General features: G+C 43.2%; 1 protein-coding gene across 5 annotated transcripts in view; it reads right to left on the bottom strand.

The window, feature by feature from the left end:
• CPEB1 (cytoplasmic polyadenylation element binding protein 1) overlaps nucleotides 1-14,391 on the bottom strand; it is a 112,222-nt gene that overhangs the window by 55,352 nt on the left and 42,479 nt on the right. For 3 of the 5 annotated variants that reach the window (XM_088443655.1, XM_088443661.1, XM_088443682.1), the window contains exons 4-7: nucleotides 2,514-2,731; nucleotides 1,694-1,946; nucleotides 1,275-1,388; nucleotides 948-1,052 (exon numbers count right to left, since the gene is read on the bottom strand). In XM_088443655.1, the coding sequence (XP_088299781.1) occupies nucleotides 948-1,052; nucleotides 1,275-1,388; nucleotides 1,694-1,946; nucleotides 2,514-2,731 (690 nt within the window). The remainder of the gene's footprint in view (nucleotides 1-947; nucleotides 1,053-1,274; nucleotides 1,389-1,693; nucleotides 1,947-2,513; nucleotides 2,732-14,391) is intronic. The other 2 variants (XM_088443669.1, XM_088443677.1) reach the window with 1 other exon arrangement.

Here is a 14,391-nt window from a genome sequence, read left to right as displayed (position 1 = left end):
TTTGGAAGTTTATCCACAAAGCCTATTGTGTCGATCATAGGAAAGAACATAAAACACAGTAAAATGAAACCACTCCCACCTCTATAGCTTAATTAGGAGAGTTGCTATGGTAATTTGAAAATATGCTGGTTGTGCATTTGACAGATTTTTGAAAACTTTACATAGCCATATTTTGGAAACTGCATGATCCATTTAAAATAATATTTTGTATTTTTCTTAGACTACATATATACTCTCCATGTACCAAATATGAACAAAATCTGAGCTGGTGAGGTAAAATCAGTGTGTTGACTTGACACAGAATGACCAGTCTGCCAACTTTTTAGGTATCTATTAACATGTTAATGCACTATTGAGGAGATTAAATTTTTTTAACTAATAGGCTCCAGATTGAGCAATTCAACTGTTGCTCCGTTCGGGTGCCCGTGTGTGCCCAACAGCACTGGGTTTAGCCGTAAAGATGTTAAACCCATCTAAAGTACCGTTTTGGGCACCAAAACTCCCGCTTGTCTGCGTGGCTAAACCCAGTGCTTTTTAGGCACGTTAAATACTAATGGGTGCCCAAACAGGAAAAAAAATTTAATTTCTCAGTCAAGCACCTATTCGCATAGATGCCCAACAGGGGGCATGCAAAACAATTGAATCTCCCCCTGCAGAGGCTGCATACAGTACATGGCTGTTTAGAACTTCTCCAATAGTATGACGAAAGCATCAAGTGTTAATAGTTTCAGTAGCATGTGAAAAATGTTGCCCTATGAAGATGGTTTTTGCTTAACACATTCTTGAGGAATATTTTGATCATATTCATTATATTAAAGCTGCCCTGAAACATGCAATATCCCATCACCATGTGATCAAGTCATGTTGTCCCATGAAACAGCAGGCCACCAGTGCACCACCAGGAAGTGCTGAAAAAAAAAAGTTTATTCCTACCATTCTGGCATTACCTTTAGGCATATTACCTTTAGGAGGACAACGGGGATGCTTCCCATCCTTACCAGGCCATTCAACATTTAGACCACCAAACACACGGAAGGTGTTTATCAGTCCAGCTGTAAAGCAAAAAAAAAAAAGTAAAGTTTCAGAAATGGATCAATTCATCAGTGCTTAACTCAAATAGTCTGTAGACAGCCAAAAGGGTCAAAGTTTAATTAAACAACTTGCAGAAGTTTGAGAACCTGGAAACCTTGAGAACATGGCAAAACAGTTTCTACCACCTGTATTTGGGGGAAGCAGGTGGAGTAGATAGTTAAATTGGTATATTGCGTACTTACTCTCAGTGATGTCCCAGGGAACACCACCAAGAAACACCTTGCAGGAATAAACTGGATTCTTGTAGTTGCGTGGAGGCAGTTGACCACTCCATGTACAAGTTGCTTCGTTCACAGCTAGGAGGTATGGGAATGAGAAAAAAAATTGCTGCAAGTTATATGGAAAGTAATCACACTAGTTACCACTCAATTACACATCCAGTTGAGTTTAACACAAAAAAACCTAATAGTTTTCCAAATATACAACTAGCAAGAGACATTTGAACATAATTCTGTTTGCTTTAACTCAGCAACTGGAGTTTTTTTCAAATGGAAACCTACTGTCCATTACTCCACCAAAAGTAACTGCATGTTCATGATATTCCATTTATACACTTACCTAAGGCCAATATCAGCACAATAGGCAAAAACACAAGCATTACCTGCTGCCTGTCTGTGCAGCCGGGCCTCCCTTTCAATACTGAATGGATCTTCAGCAGATTCCAAAAGATCCCAGGAGGGCCAGACAGACGTTCCAGGCCATCTCTTAGACATCCCCATAGGGGAACCAGTTGCTGCTGCAAGAGCAGCATGGTCAGTGTCCAACCGTGAGCCAATACCCAACTTTAACGGGTCACGAGAAATGCCACTCCCCAAAGGAAGAAATGGTAGAGGGGGAGAAATACGGAGACTAGACTAGAAAAGGAAAAAAAAAAAAAAAAAAAAAAATTATAAAGTCATGCGCTGTAAAATTGTTGTATGTCTTTGCTATATGGAAGTTAGTGTTACACATACATCACAGTACCTAAAGACTACAGCTTGTAGTGCCTATATAGCTGCTGCCGATTGACTGAAGTGCCACTCTTCAGCTGGGTACACTGACCGATATTGGCCGATCAATTGATCGGCCAATATATTGGTTGCCAGTCGGCCAGTGTGTACCAGCGATATGTCTGAATGACGTCGTTCAGACATATCACGTTGGCTGTGCTGCATAGCTGATTGACAGATCTGTCCATCGGTAATGGTGTATGGGTGACATGCAGCGGCAGCCGCGGGGAGGGGAGGGACCCGTGGCTACCTGGAAGATTATGCTCGTTGAGTATATGAACGACCATCATCTACAGATATATTTGCAGATCACTCAATCTGCAGATATATCTTTGCAGTGTGTACCCACCTTTAACTAGAAACCTTAATACTACAAGGATATTTTGTCCAACTCCTCCCTCTAACTGTGCATCAATAAGTTACAGTGCTTACAATCAAGTCCGAAAGGTGGTCTGAGCCAGAGCTAAATCCACTCGTATCGGAATCAGAGGGGCTGCTGGAGCGGGAGTCTAAAATGGAGCGGCTGTCCAATCGTGAGCCACGCAGCAGCGGAGAGGGGTATTTTTCTACCAAATCGGAGCCAATTGGATCCAGGGGCAAAAAGCTCAGAGATGGATGTTTTCCTAGAGGGTTGTTAAGCAGGTTGAAAACTAAGGAGAGGAAAAAAAAAAAAAAATAGTTATTCAGCACGACACCTTTACCTACCAAACTTATTTCTGAGGATATTCCTGTAGTATCATGCATAAACTGTAAAAGCAGCTATACATTGTTGACTTAGTGTTGTACTATTTCCCATGATGGAGTCTGTACACCAGACTGAAGATTTCCCACCAACAACAATACTCACTTAACAGGGGTTTCCTGAAGCTGCAGTTTTGTTTACATCTTCTACAAATTTTTATTTAAACAGATTTCTACCTCCAACATTAACTAGGAAAGACACCCCTGCAAAAGTTGAACATATCTACACTGAGAATCAAACACTGTTAACTTCATCCAAACAAATTTAATATTTAAACTTGCTAAGTCATTTAATAGTAGTTATTTAAGGGTGGCATAACAAGCAATGATACCAAAGGCAGTTTATGGAGCCAATCCCTATTCGGTGTGAAGGGTGCATTGTGCCGTTGCAACAGCGTTAAAACACCGGCAACGGACCAGCACATTGCACCCAGACTACCAAAATTTGGCGAATCCAGGCTGCCCTAAAGTGCGGCCACTGCTGCGATGACTCGCACTGGCGAGTTCACACAGAATAGGATTGACCCCCTAAGTGTCAACTTACGAGGCAACACTAAGACAGATCTAGGAGACCAGAGACGCAGCCCTCACTCCTCTGCAGAATCTATTTTGGGAACTGGCATTGATGGTCCAGACCAAGCTAAGGGCACATTCTGCTGAATCACTGTCTTAATACAGGGACAAGATCCAGAATACAGCTTCCTGTATCAACACCATCACTGGTACATGGCCAGAACATTTGCAAGCTTGGGTAGAGTAATTTCAATAGTTTCAAAACTTTATTTCTTAAAGGACTTCCATGGAAGGCTACAGATCAGATTTAAGGCAAGCTACTGTACACATGTTTTGCTTCGGATTAAAAAGTGTTTCTATTCATGAATATACTATGGCACTTAGCATTCCCAAACTTTCCTAGCAAACCCCAAGGAGCTGCATACAATCTACAATGGATTCATAACCAATTGTAAAGAAATTGTATACTGAAATTTTTTTTTCCTAATATAGGAAATGTGCATATCCTTGTCAGGAAGTGAAACCATGCTAAAACAGAATTTGACTTTAGTGTTGGCTTCCATCCATTGCTTAAAGAAATTTAGGAGAATTGTTAGATTGGGTTTCCTCCCAAAACTAACAATTTGCCATTTTGGTTTAAATTGAGACCCAAATGACAAGCCTTAAATATATAGCTGATTAGACGTTATAGAGCTCAAAAGTAAAACAAAAACACACATGTGAATTGTGTTTATAGATACCTCATAATAGCATTTTACCCATACAGAAGTTATTTTACTATATAATGTGCAATGGAAGCCCACTCCAGTTAGGTTACCGTGCAGGTTTCGTTTCATGACAATATCAGATGAATTGGCACAAGCTGCAGGTATTAAATGGTTAACGTCATCTTGGAATCTGCTTTATGCAAATACCAAGATCTTGCTAATGAAATACAAGGATTATCTAAATAAGTGACATGCAAACATTTTATGGGTATATTGTGTTACGATCTTGCTTATGCTGGCTACACACTGGCCGATATATCAGCTGTTCAATTGAACGACTGATATATTGTGCGATATGCCCGAAAGAAGTCGTTCAGACAAATAGCGTCAGCTGTGCAGCACAGCCGATGGCAGATATACTCCTTGTCCTGTGTGTATGGGCGGTCAGCTGATGTCCGTACATTTGCTGCAGAGGTCGTGGGTGACTGACGTGGGCAGACACCTGTAAATGCCCACCCAGTATTGACGTCGGGCATGACACATCGGGCCGACAATTGGCAAGTGCGTATGCACTTACCAAATGTCAAATAGGACGGCGGATCGGCCGACCCGCCTTCCTAATGAGTACCCACCTTTAGAGGGGAATTCAATTAGGTGCGAAAAGTCGGAACATCTTTGCCTGTCTGACTTTGCCTCATTCACCTGTTTGAGGTGAAATCATTCCATGCGCGTCGCCGCTTTTCACCTAATTCAATTGTAAAACAGGCGAAAACGGAATTAGGCAAATGCGGAACAGGTGAAAAGTGCTGAAAGAATTGGTGAAATCAGTCTGAACCCCAGAAAAAGATACAAACATAGGAAATCAATATAGATGTGTACTAACAGCCCTAATGAAAAAACTTTTTGCGTACTTTAGTATAAATTGCTTGCCATTAGAGTCTTTGTAAAAGTGGTGAATAGCATTAAGCAGTATTTTTTGGTGAAAATAAGTAGTCCAGTCAAATTTGGGGTGCTTGAAAATGGGTGCTAGCATATTTTTAATGTCTCTAAAGTGAACTTTTAAAAAGCGTGAAAAATCCACCTGCTGCACGCACCTGCAATCCCAAAAACACCTGACCCATCCTTGTGCTTGCAGTAAATGAAATAGAGACAACCACAGCTGGGTACACAATTGTCAATATATCGTTTGTTGGACTACTTGCATCATGAGTGCATCAGTGGGTGGCTTCACCCTATATGTCTGGACGTCATTCACAGACATAGCAGGTCAGCCCTGCAGCACAGCAGATGCCAATATTGCAGTCAGTCTGGCTGTGTGTACGGATGACTGCCTGTACACTGGCTGCAGGGACAGGTGACAGACCACAACTGGATGGGCAAATTTAAATTCGTGCCCTGCCCAGTTGTGATGTTAGAACAGAACGGCCAATTGGCAAGTGTATAGCCTACAAACTGGCTGCCAAGACAGCAGATCGGTTTGATGCGGTAGTCGTTTAAGTGTGTACCCAGCATAAAAATCCTGGTCAGATCCGACCCAACTGCATTTGCATCTTAATGATTGATTAGGCAGATTAAAACTTAAACTGTCCCTTAGTACATCTGGCTATTTTAAATTCACATAAAACTTAAGCAGTTTGGGTTCAAATGACCTGAAAAAAAAAAAAAATTCTTCTGGAACAAGCAGATTTAAAAGCAAACGTCTCTGCGTGGCATGCAGTGACCTGTAGGAAGAACTCCAGATCAATAGGATAAGGAGTAGCAATATACCAGAGTTCCAAAACATGGCTAAATTTGTAATTTAAGACCTGTCCTAGACACCAACTGCTACATTGCAACCCTAGGGGTCTAGTTACCAAGGGGAGAAAAAGAGGGGGGGGGGGGGGGGGGGGGAGAACCACTAAAGACAGAAAATCCCTGTACTAAGGGGATTTTCGCAGCCTACAAGTGCTGAGCGCAGGCTGCAATCTCACACTGCACCTGGTGCACTTAGCGCTGCCATAAACACCTATGGCAGCGCTAAGTGTCCCAGGTATTACTAAGAGGAGACGTCACTTACTGTCTGCTGACTTCTCCAGCGCTGATATCGCCTCCTGTAGCTGCTTCGCTCTGGAGAGGCAGGACTTTAGCTGTGTCAGGTTGGCAGTTTGCAAAAAGTTTGTTGGGGAAAAAAAAAAAAAAAAAAATCACTGCTGCTGCCGCCGGCCGGAGATGGTGAGTAACACAGGGCTGTAGGGGAAGGGAGTCTCAGCTGTTACCGCCGAGGGGGTGATTTAACGTTCACCCTCCTCGGCTGGTTTATTTTTAGTAACTGCTGCGTTAGCCAGCTCCTGCTTCGCAGCGGTAGCAGGCGAAGGAAGAGTGGCATTAACAGAGCCTTAGTAAATAGACCCTAGAGTTTCAGCACATTTTCCCCCAACTAACCCTTATCGTGCAATGTAACAAAAATGAGAAGTATGATGCATGAAGTGCAGGCTTCAACAGAATAGCGTTTTTAGTTCATGGGAACCTCATGTTTCAGAAGAGCTTTTAATGATTAGCAGACATACATTCTGGTGGGGAAATTCAATTGTTTCTCCATTTGGGTGTGATCAGCCACCAACAATTTCTGCTCACCCCCTCCTGAGGCGGTGAGCAGTAGTGCAAAGAGTCTGGTTTAGGGGCCCTAAAATTAGTGTGGGTACTCTAAACAGGACTTTAAACGTGTTTAGCCACTATGTGGCTAAACCCCATCTAACTGGGCACAACAAGCGCGATAAATGTGCATATATTGCTATATTGGGCACCCATTAACAGAGTCCAAAACAATGAAATAGTCCCCTTTGAGTTACATTTACAATAGGTATGGAGTATAACATACCCAAATGCAGGACTTCGCGTGACTGCTTACTACTAGCATCATAGTAACTTGGCAATTTTCTACCAAAGCTGTTCTGTAAATTGATACGCTACAGAGTTATAAACCTCTATGTGAAAGGGTACAGAAGGGGGGGGGGAAAACAAAAAAAAACCCCACAAATTCAGTGTCAAAAACAGAGGCAAATCGTAATTTACATGAAATATCCCCACAGAGGCAGAAGGTCTCCAGAATTACACTAAACACCATGGGGAGGTGAAAAGATTTAGAAGTTTGTACAGGAATGAATAGACTGGAGCTTAGAGCAGCATGTGAGTAAATATTTATGAGCAGCAGCTACAGTTGGATTCCAACGGGCAATTCAATTCTGTGCAACAGCTGCTATGTGTTCTGGAAAGACAGGCTACCAACATCACAGATTTTGCCTCACCCCATAGAGGTTCACAGGAAAACCTGCGATTTATACAACATATCGCAACCCAATATTGTGCATAACTGAATCAGCCACAAAAGTGTGTGGCTCAAGCACTCCAGTGACAAGAAACAGATTATGGAGGTCAAATTATACTGGTAGTAGGTTACAACCCATTAATCTGCCAGACTTTGTGGCCAGTTGAATTTTTTGGAAGAGGGATCTGGATTTTTCCAGTTGACCACCATGAGGCTTTTGGATGCTGTGAAAATGAACTATTTATCAATTTTATTTTGTTGTACCAGATGGTGGCATGGTAAGTGATAGTAGAAAATGTTGGATGGGAGATTTACATGCATTATAGCCATAACCAAGTCTGACACCTAGTCAGAACACCTTTTACAAAATGGAGGTAAGGGCTTTCATTTCCCTAGCCTGAAGTTTTATTATTTGACGGTTTGTTATTGGGAGACTCATTGCTGCGTGATGCTGACTAGTCCCAGGAAGGAGATCCTGGAGCTATTCAATTCAGTGCTTTTAGCTGACCAAAGGAGTTCTTCGCTCCCTCCTGAGGGTGCGAGCAGAAATCAGACTAAGGTGCCAGCCGTGATGCGGTTTTCAAGCTTAGTGCGGTGCTAACAACCTTGCGGTCGGCACTTTAGTTGTGCTAACCGGCATTTTCAGACTAAACACCCAGCTTTAGTTGCACCAACATGCATTCTCCAACTTAAGTGGCTTTAGTTGGACTTAACAGTGCGGTGAATTGACTAGCCTCGGGAACACCTTCCCGATGCTATTCACATCTCACGGAGGGCCCCATTTACAAACAAAATGAAATACCAGTGGGAATTTGTTTAGTATTGCTGTGATACTAACGAAAATTCCACTGGCATGTAGTAATACTTACCCCTCCGGCAAGGTCCCATGAAGTCTAAGTCCTCAGCGAGGTCCTCCGCTGGGCTGCTGGCAGCCAAACGCTGCCAGAGACGGATCTCCAGTGTTATGCACATGTGCGATGGTCCGTCTGCGCATGTGCATGACACGGAACCCAGCAGTGCCTGGAAGGCATCGCTGAAGCCGGAAAGGCACCGCTGGGTCTCCATTGCCAGCAATGGGGCCTGCATCGCTCTTGCCTAAAAGATGGCGAGAGCGATGCTGTAAAAACAGCGATAAACTAAGATTAACGCCGTTTACTAAATACAGAATCCTGGCATAACCCCTTTAGAGAGTGCTAAAGGGGTTATTCTTAGTTTGTAAATGGGACCCTGAATTGGATCACCCCCAAAGTTTGGTGATAAGAAACTACTAAGAGGGCACATTGAAAGCAGAGACTTCAGTCTTTCAAGACAGGTTTACCCAATGTGTGGGTCAGTATGGGGAGGACCTGGAGCTGGGCAATATGGTCTGGCAAGAACTAGTGATCACCAGAAAATAGCCAGAGGGCCACAATTTAAAAAAAAAAAAAAAAAAAAAAAAAAAGAAGGAGACTCCCCTCTGTCATATGGTTATGGGTATAGGTATGTAGTACTCACTGACCCATATATGGAAAAAAAATCTTCTGTTCCGCAGTGAAAAGTAATACTGCCTGGCAACCAAACAGCTACTAATGGGCCACAATTTAAAAGCACAAGTTCCCCTCTATTAAATATGGGTGCAACAGAGTTGCTGGTTACATTATGGGGGTGAGAAATCAGTACATATTGTCTGATCACCTAGAACAATGTTACAAAGTGTACCCATCATTTGGAAGAGGGGACTTCCTTCTTTCTAAAATGGGTGTCCCCAATTTTATGCATGACAGGTCAGGGGGAGTTGATGATCACACTAATCAGGCAATAATCTCTATGGAGCACACTTTGAAAGACGGGACTCCACAAGGGTGCTCCATCTCTGACTTAAAGTTCCTCACCACATCCATGGCAATGTGATTAAGTTTAAGAAAACACAAGATGGGAAGAGCATTGCTCCAGGACTCTGATCGGTGGGACTCCCCACAGGTGATTAGTGCTGATGTGGAGAAGGTAAGTTAGCGCAGGGGGGTGCAAGGAATAGAAGGTGGAGATTTAGCACTTCGAGAAAAACCTGCATAAGCAGAGGGCCCCTAAGTAGAGGGCTGAAGTTTCATGTCTAATTAGCAGTGGAGCTGTCAAAGCTGTAAACATTGATAGAAGGAAGGAGGAATATTACAAATAAGACATGAGAACTGCAATCTAAAGTTTGCAAATTTTGGATACAATTTATTAAATATTTAGAGCTTCTATAAATGGTGGCGTTAGAAATGTGCAATATTGGCTTTAAAGTGCACTATAAAGAGCTAGTCCACATATGCTTGCCTTTACAGGGATACCCTTTCATTTTGTTACCAGGGGCTTAGTGTGATGCATGGGGCAAGCGTTCCCTAGGAGACTGCTTTCCCTATTTGTCACCCTGACATAGTGCCCCACTCTGCAGACAGTTTTTCAAAGTACCCTTGAACGTCACAACATGGCTAAACCCGTGCTTTTGGGCTTCAAAGTAATGGGCGCCTAATCAGAGCAATAATTGAATTGGTCTGACGGGGTCTCCAAAAAAGTCAAGTTGAAAAAAAATGAAGGCATTGACTTTTGTTGCCCAAAAACAGTTTGCTGGGATTCCCAAAATTTATATAGTGTTCCCGCTAGGCTATTTTAGCAGAGTGATGCACCCTGCCACTTGTCAGACAACCAGCTCAAATGCAGCCCTCCAATGAAAGGACATTACAGGTGCTTATCTACTGGAGTCAGGAATCTCACTCAAAATGCATATTCAGGACTACAAACATCTGATGCTTCATTCACAACCCAGACTGCCTCCAATGGCAGCAACCCTACAACACCAGAAGATATACCAGTGCACAGCAAATGACAGGGCTGACAACTACCTGAGGCATAATCATGCTGCAGGTAGATCCTTCACCACAGACCTTGTGGAATTCACTTTACAGTACACAAAATGCACACTCAAAGGGCCCTATATGCAGCTCACACTATAGATGTGCTCAGGCTATAGTAATCCATCTGGACAGCACTCAAATCCTTAGGTCAGTTTGCTAGGAGTGTTAATTTAATACCAATGCACAGAGGTTGCAACACATCTGTTAGAGCACATATGCTGTGGTTAACAATAGAACACTTCACTAACCAGACCACCCACTTTCATCTCATCTCAAGAACAGAAAATTGGTAATAAAGCGTATTTTGTTCATATAAAGTCATCCCATTAAAACAGTGTTTGGAAAAGCAGTAAAAACATGTGGTTAAATATGTAGCAGATCACTGTACACCTTAAAATTAGGGATGTGCGTCGACCCCCATATTTTGGTTCTGGACCTGTATCGCCTCATGTTTTGTACTTGGATTTGTTTTTGCCAAAACAGCCGCTTACGCGTTTCGGATCTGAACTACAGCACCAACTGTAAAACATTGCTTGTTTGATTTTAAATGCCCTGACTTAAGCCCTTGGGCATCGGCCTTCGTAGAGGATGCCTTGCATAGTCATCATGACTGCTGGCAGCAGCTGCAAGACTGGTAGGTGGTTCCTGCTCTCCTCATTTGATCACCCTCCATATCAAACTTACTGAGGTCTGACCGGCAGTGTCACTGGACATTTTTATTTATTTATTTTTAACACTGGGAAGAGCACCCCTGAACGAGGCAGCAGCCCCTTGATGAACAGTGTCCCTTCTTTATGGACAAAGCACCCCTGCCGAGTGCAGACAGACCACCTGCAGTGTAGTCACAAATATGTGGACTGGACAGAAAAAAAAAAAAAAAAAAAGTCTGGCTGGTGGTGTCACCAAACAATAGCGCAGCTAAGTTGCTAACGCACAACCCCCTGGATACCACAGCTCCCCTTTATTATGGACTGCAGCCCTAGCCCCTTGGACAGGACAAGTGACAGCAGCTGCAGCACCCACTGAAGCCCCCCTTTATTTACTGCAGCCCCAGCCCCTTTATGGACAATACAGCAGCAGCCTTAAGCCCCCAACACAGACAGAACAAGTTGGACAACACACTGAGACAGCAGCAAGTCAGTTCACCATCCACAGTGAAAATGGAGCAGATCACCAGGACCTTTTATAGAATCCAAAACACGCGAGAATGACGTTTTGCCTAGTTTTGAGATCAGAGTCAGGCGGAAAAACCCAAGCCCGTCTTGGATCAGACTCGGAATTGCAATGTTCGGGTGGGTCAGGTTCTCGGAGAACCGGACCAGCCCATCTCTACTTGAAATGCATGATAATTTGCAGCTTTAGGGACAAAAAAAAAAGTGCCCTCCCAAGTGATCAGCACCCTGCCCAAAAAACCTAGAGTGAACACCATTATTGTAACAGATGGACAAAATTGTATGAGAGCCTGTTGCATTTTATTTCCTGCTATAATATCACAGTTCATAAAGCATTTGCAGAAAGAATGGCTTGTTTGGTTCTATACAGACAGGCTGTGCATTATGCTCCCAAACCTACATTTGAATTTTACAACGATTTGTATTACTGCAATTGTGTGTTATTTGCCTTTTAACTGTGCTGAGAAAAAGTAGGATGACATAACTTGCCTTACAAACCATAATTCTGAAGGCAACTGACTGAGACACCAGTTTGCCTAAATGCAGTATGCAATAGAAAACTGGGTAGATACCTAGAATTAGGATTCAGTCACATTGCTGGAAGCAGTGGAGGATTTAGTGTGATGCAGATCAGATATAGAAACTGCCAGATATTTGTACAGCATAAAAGCAGAAGAGGAAAGATCCAGATGATATACAAAATTAAGGCTGACCTAAAGCTGGGTACACACTATACAGATATCTGCAGATTGTGTATGAACGACCATCTGCAGATCACTCACTGAATGGACAAAATCTGCTTCTGCCCGTGGGTGCCAGGGGGCATGTCCCACCCACTGCCTGCTGACATATCAGTCCATCAGCTACGCAGCACAGCCAATGCGATATGTCTGAACGACATCATTCAGACATATTGCCTGTACACACTGGCAGACAGCAATATATCAGCCAGTGTGTACCCAGCATAACCCTCCATAGTGCCTGACCTTAATCCTCCCTCCTGGTGCCCAACCCATACATAAACTCCCCCCCACAAAAAAGGCCAAACAAAGTCGACACTTTGTTCATGTTGACCAATCGTACCAGTTGACCTTCTTACATGACATTCAGTTTGTCACCTTTTGTCGGTCTAACATCTAGTGTCTACCTAAACTATGTCGACCTTTTTACTGTAGATCAACCGGATACCGGCAAGGTTCTACAAAGGTTTGTGTTTTATATAGGCTCTTAAAATTGATGCACCACTGATCGCTACATGAAGGCCTGTAGCAATGACTGCTTTGCCTGATAATGTTCCTGCCTTACAATAACCACACATTGCCTCCAACATCCACCTGTATGAAGTTGTCACCCACACTTCCTACTGTAATATGATTTGAGCAGAGCCATCTTTACTCTCACATAATTGAATGCAGTCTGTCTCATGATCAACTCCATGCAACACTAATGTTGGCACTATATGAAGAGCTATCAGCAGCTGTGTACAAGTACCTGCGTGACATCTGCACTGGGAAGCAGCTAACTTGGTAGGTAGCTGGAAAATGCACAGCATCATATGGTCAAGTTCTTACACATGAAGCTTACCAAGATATTTAGAGACTGCATTCTACTTTAATACTGGCAGGAAGAAGAATGCTCTTTAGCACATCTGACAATTCAAAGTAAGGTGTGGCCTTAGGCTGGGTACACATCAGGAGATTTATCATTTCTAGGTAAATTGGAACGTCATTGTTCACATCGCATAATGTGTACACTCGATTGCGCTTCGTTCATCACATCTTCCCATCTGATGTGCTGCATGTCAGATGAGACGATTTAATTAAGGACACCATGCTGCTTAAATGCAGCATGGAACGGCACATCATGCCATCTTATACTGCATCATGCAGTGTACGAAGGGCGCGATTTATCATTCCAGCGCTAGGTACACATTGTGTTGTGTAGCTAAACTTGCTACACAAACGTGCTGTGTTTTGAGTAAAAAAAATGTGGTAGAGTAAGAGTCCCCAATTGAAGCCATTAAAAATATTGCTTAAGCTGGGTATACACTAGACAGTCAAATTTTGCTGATTGTCATGGTGATTTACCTTTGCCTTGGACCATGCAAGTTTTCTAGAAGAGTTAATGGACGGAACAATGTGTCATTCCTTCATTAATAAGCACTGCAACACGAGATCTTCAGAATGGCATGCACTGCAGGGCAATCTGAAGATTCAATGAATGACACGAGAGCGCACAGTAATGTGTACACACTAGACTATTAGTTGCTCCAATTTGTCTAAAATAGTTAAAGTGCAGGGGCGAGCCGCATACTGCTCTTGTAGTTCGGCAAACCCCCACTGGAACTGAACGCTGGCCTACGAAGCAATCTAAAGCTAAAGAGGCCAGTGTTCCCAGTGATGCAGTGCGCGGATGATGTCATGACAACCACGATATGAGGAGCCTGCACGCCAGCTGGATCTAGTCAGATCCAGTCAGCAAGGACCAGATAAAGGCAAGTACTGAGGTGGGGCACTGCATAAGGGGCCCAACATAAGGTCATGCACCTGCAAATGTCATACCAAAGATTTGGGCACAAAATGGGGCGTGGCCTTTGACAGCTAGGTCACACCCAATTTTTTGCGCACGCCTTCTATCGGCTCTTTAACTTGACTACGGCTATTTTGTGGCTCTGCCTCTGACTGGTTGGCCACCCCTGGTCTAATGTGTACCCAGCTTTAAAGATCAACCTTGTTTTAAACCACTGTGGAATTACTCCTTAGCCTTGACCCAGAAAGTCATATCTACCAAAATAATTTTAATTCACCAACTTTAGACACTCAAACTAAAGCTGCCCATCCACTAGCAGACCACAGAAACGACAGCACGATTAAGACATTGCTCGTTCAGTGTAGGCTTATCAGACATAGAAACGACTGCACGATTACAATGTTGTAATATTGCTGTCGTTTCTATGTCTGATAAGCCTACACTGAACGAGCAATGTCATTCAGTGCAGGC

Source organism: Taudactylus pleione, unplaced genomic scaffold, assembly GCF_031769625.1.
Source record: "Taudactylus pleione unplaced genomic scaffold, aTauple2 ptg000019l, whole genome shotgun sequence".
NCBI classification, from domain to species: domain Eukaryota; kingdom Metazoa; phylum Chordata; class Amphibia; order Anura; family Myobatrachidae; genus Taudactylus; species Taudactylus pleione.
Note: the sequence above shows the minus strand (reverse complement) of the source record. Positions and strands in the feature narration are given on the sequence as shown.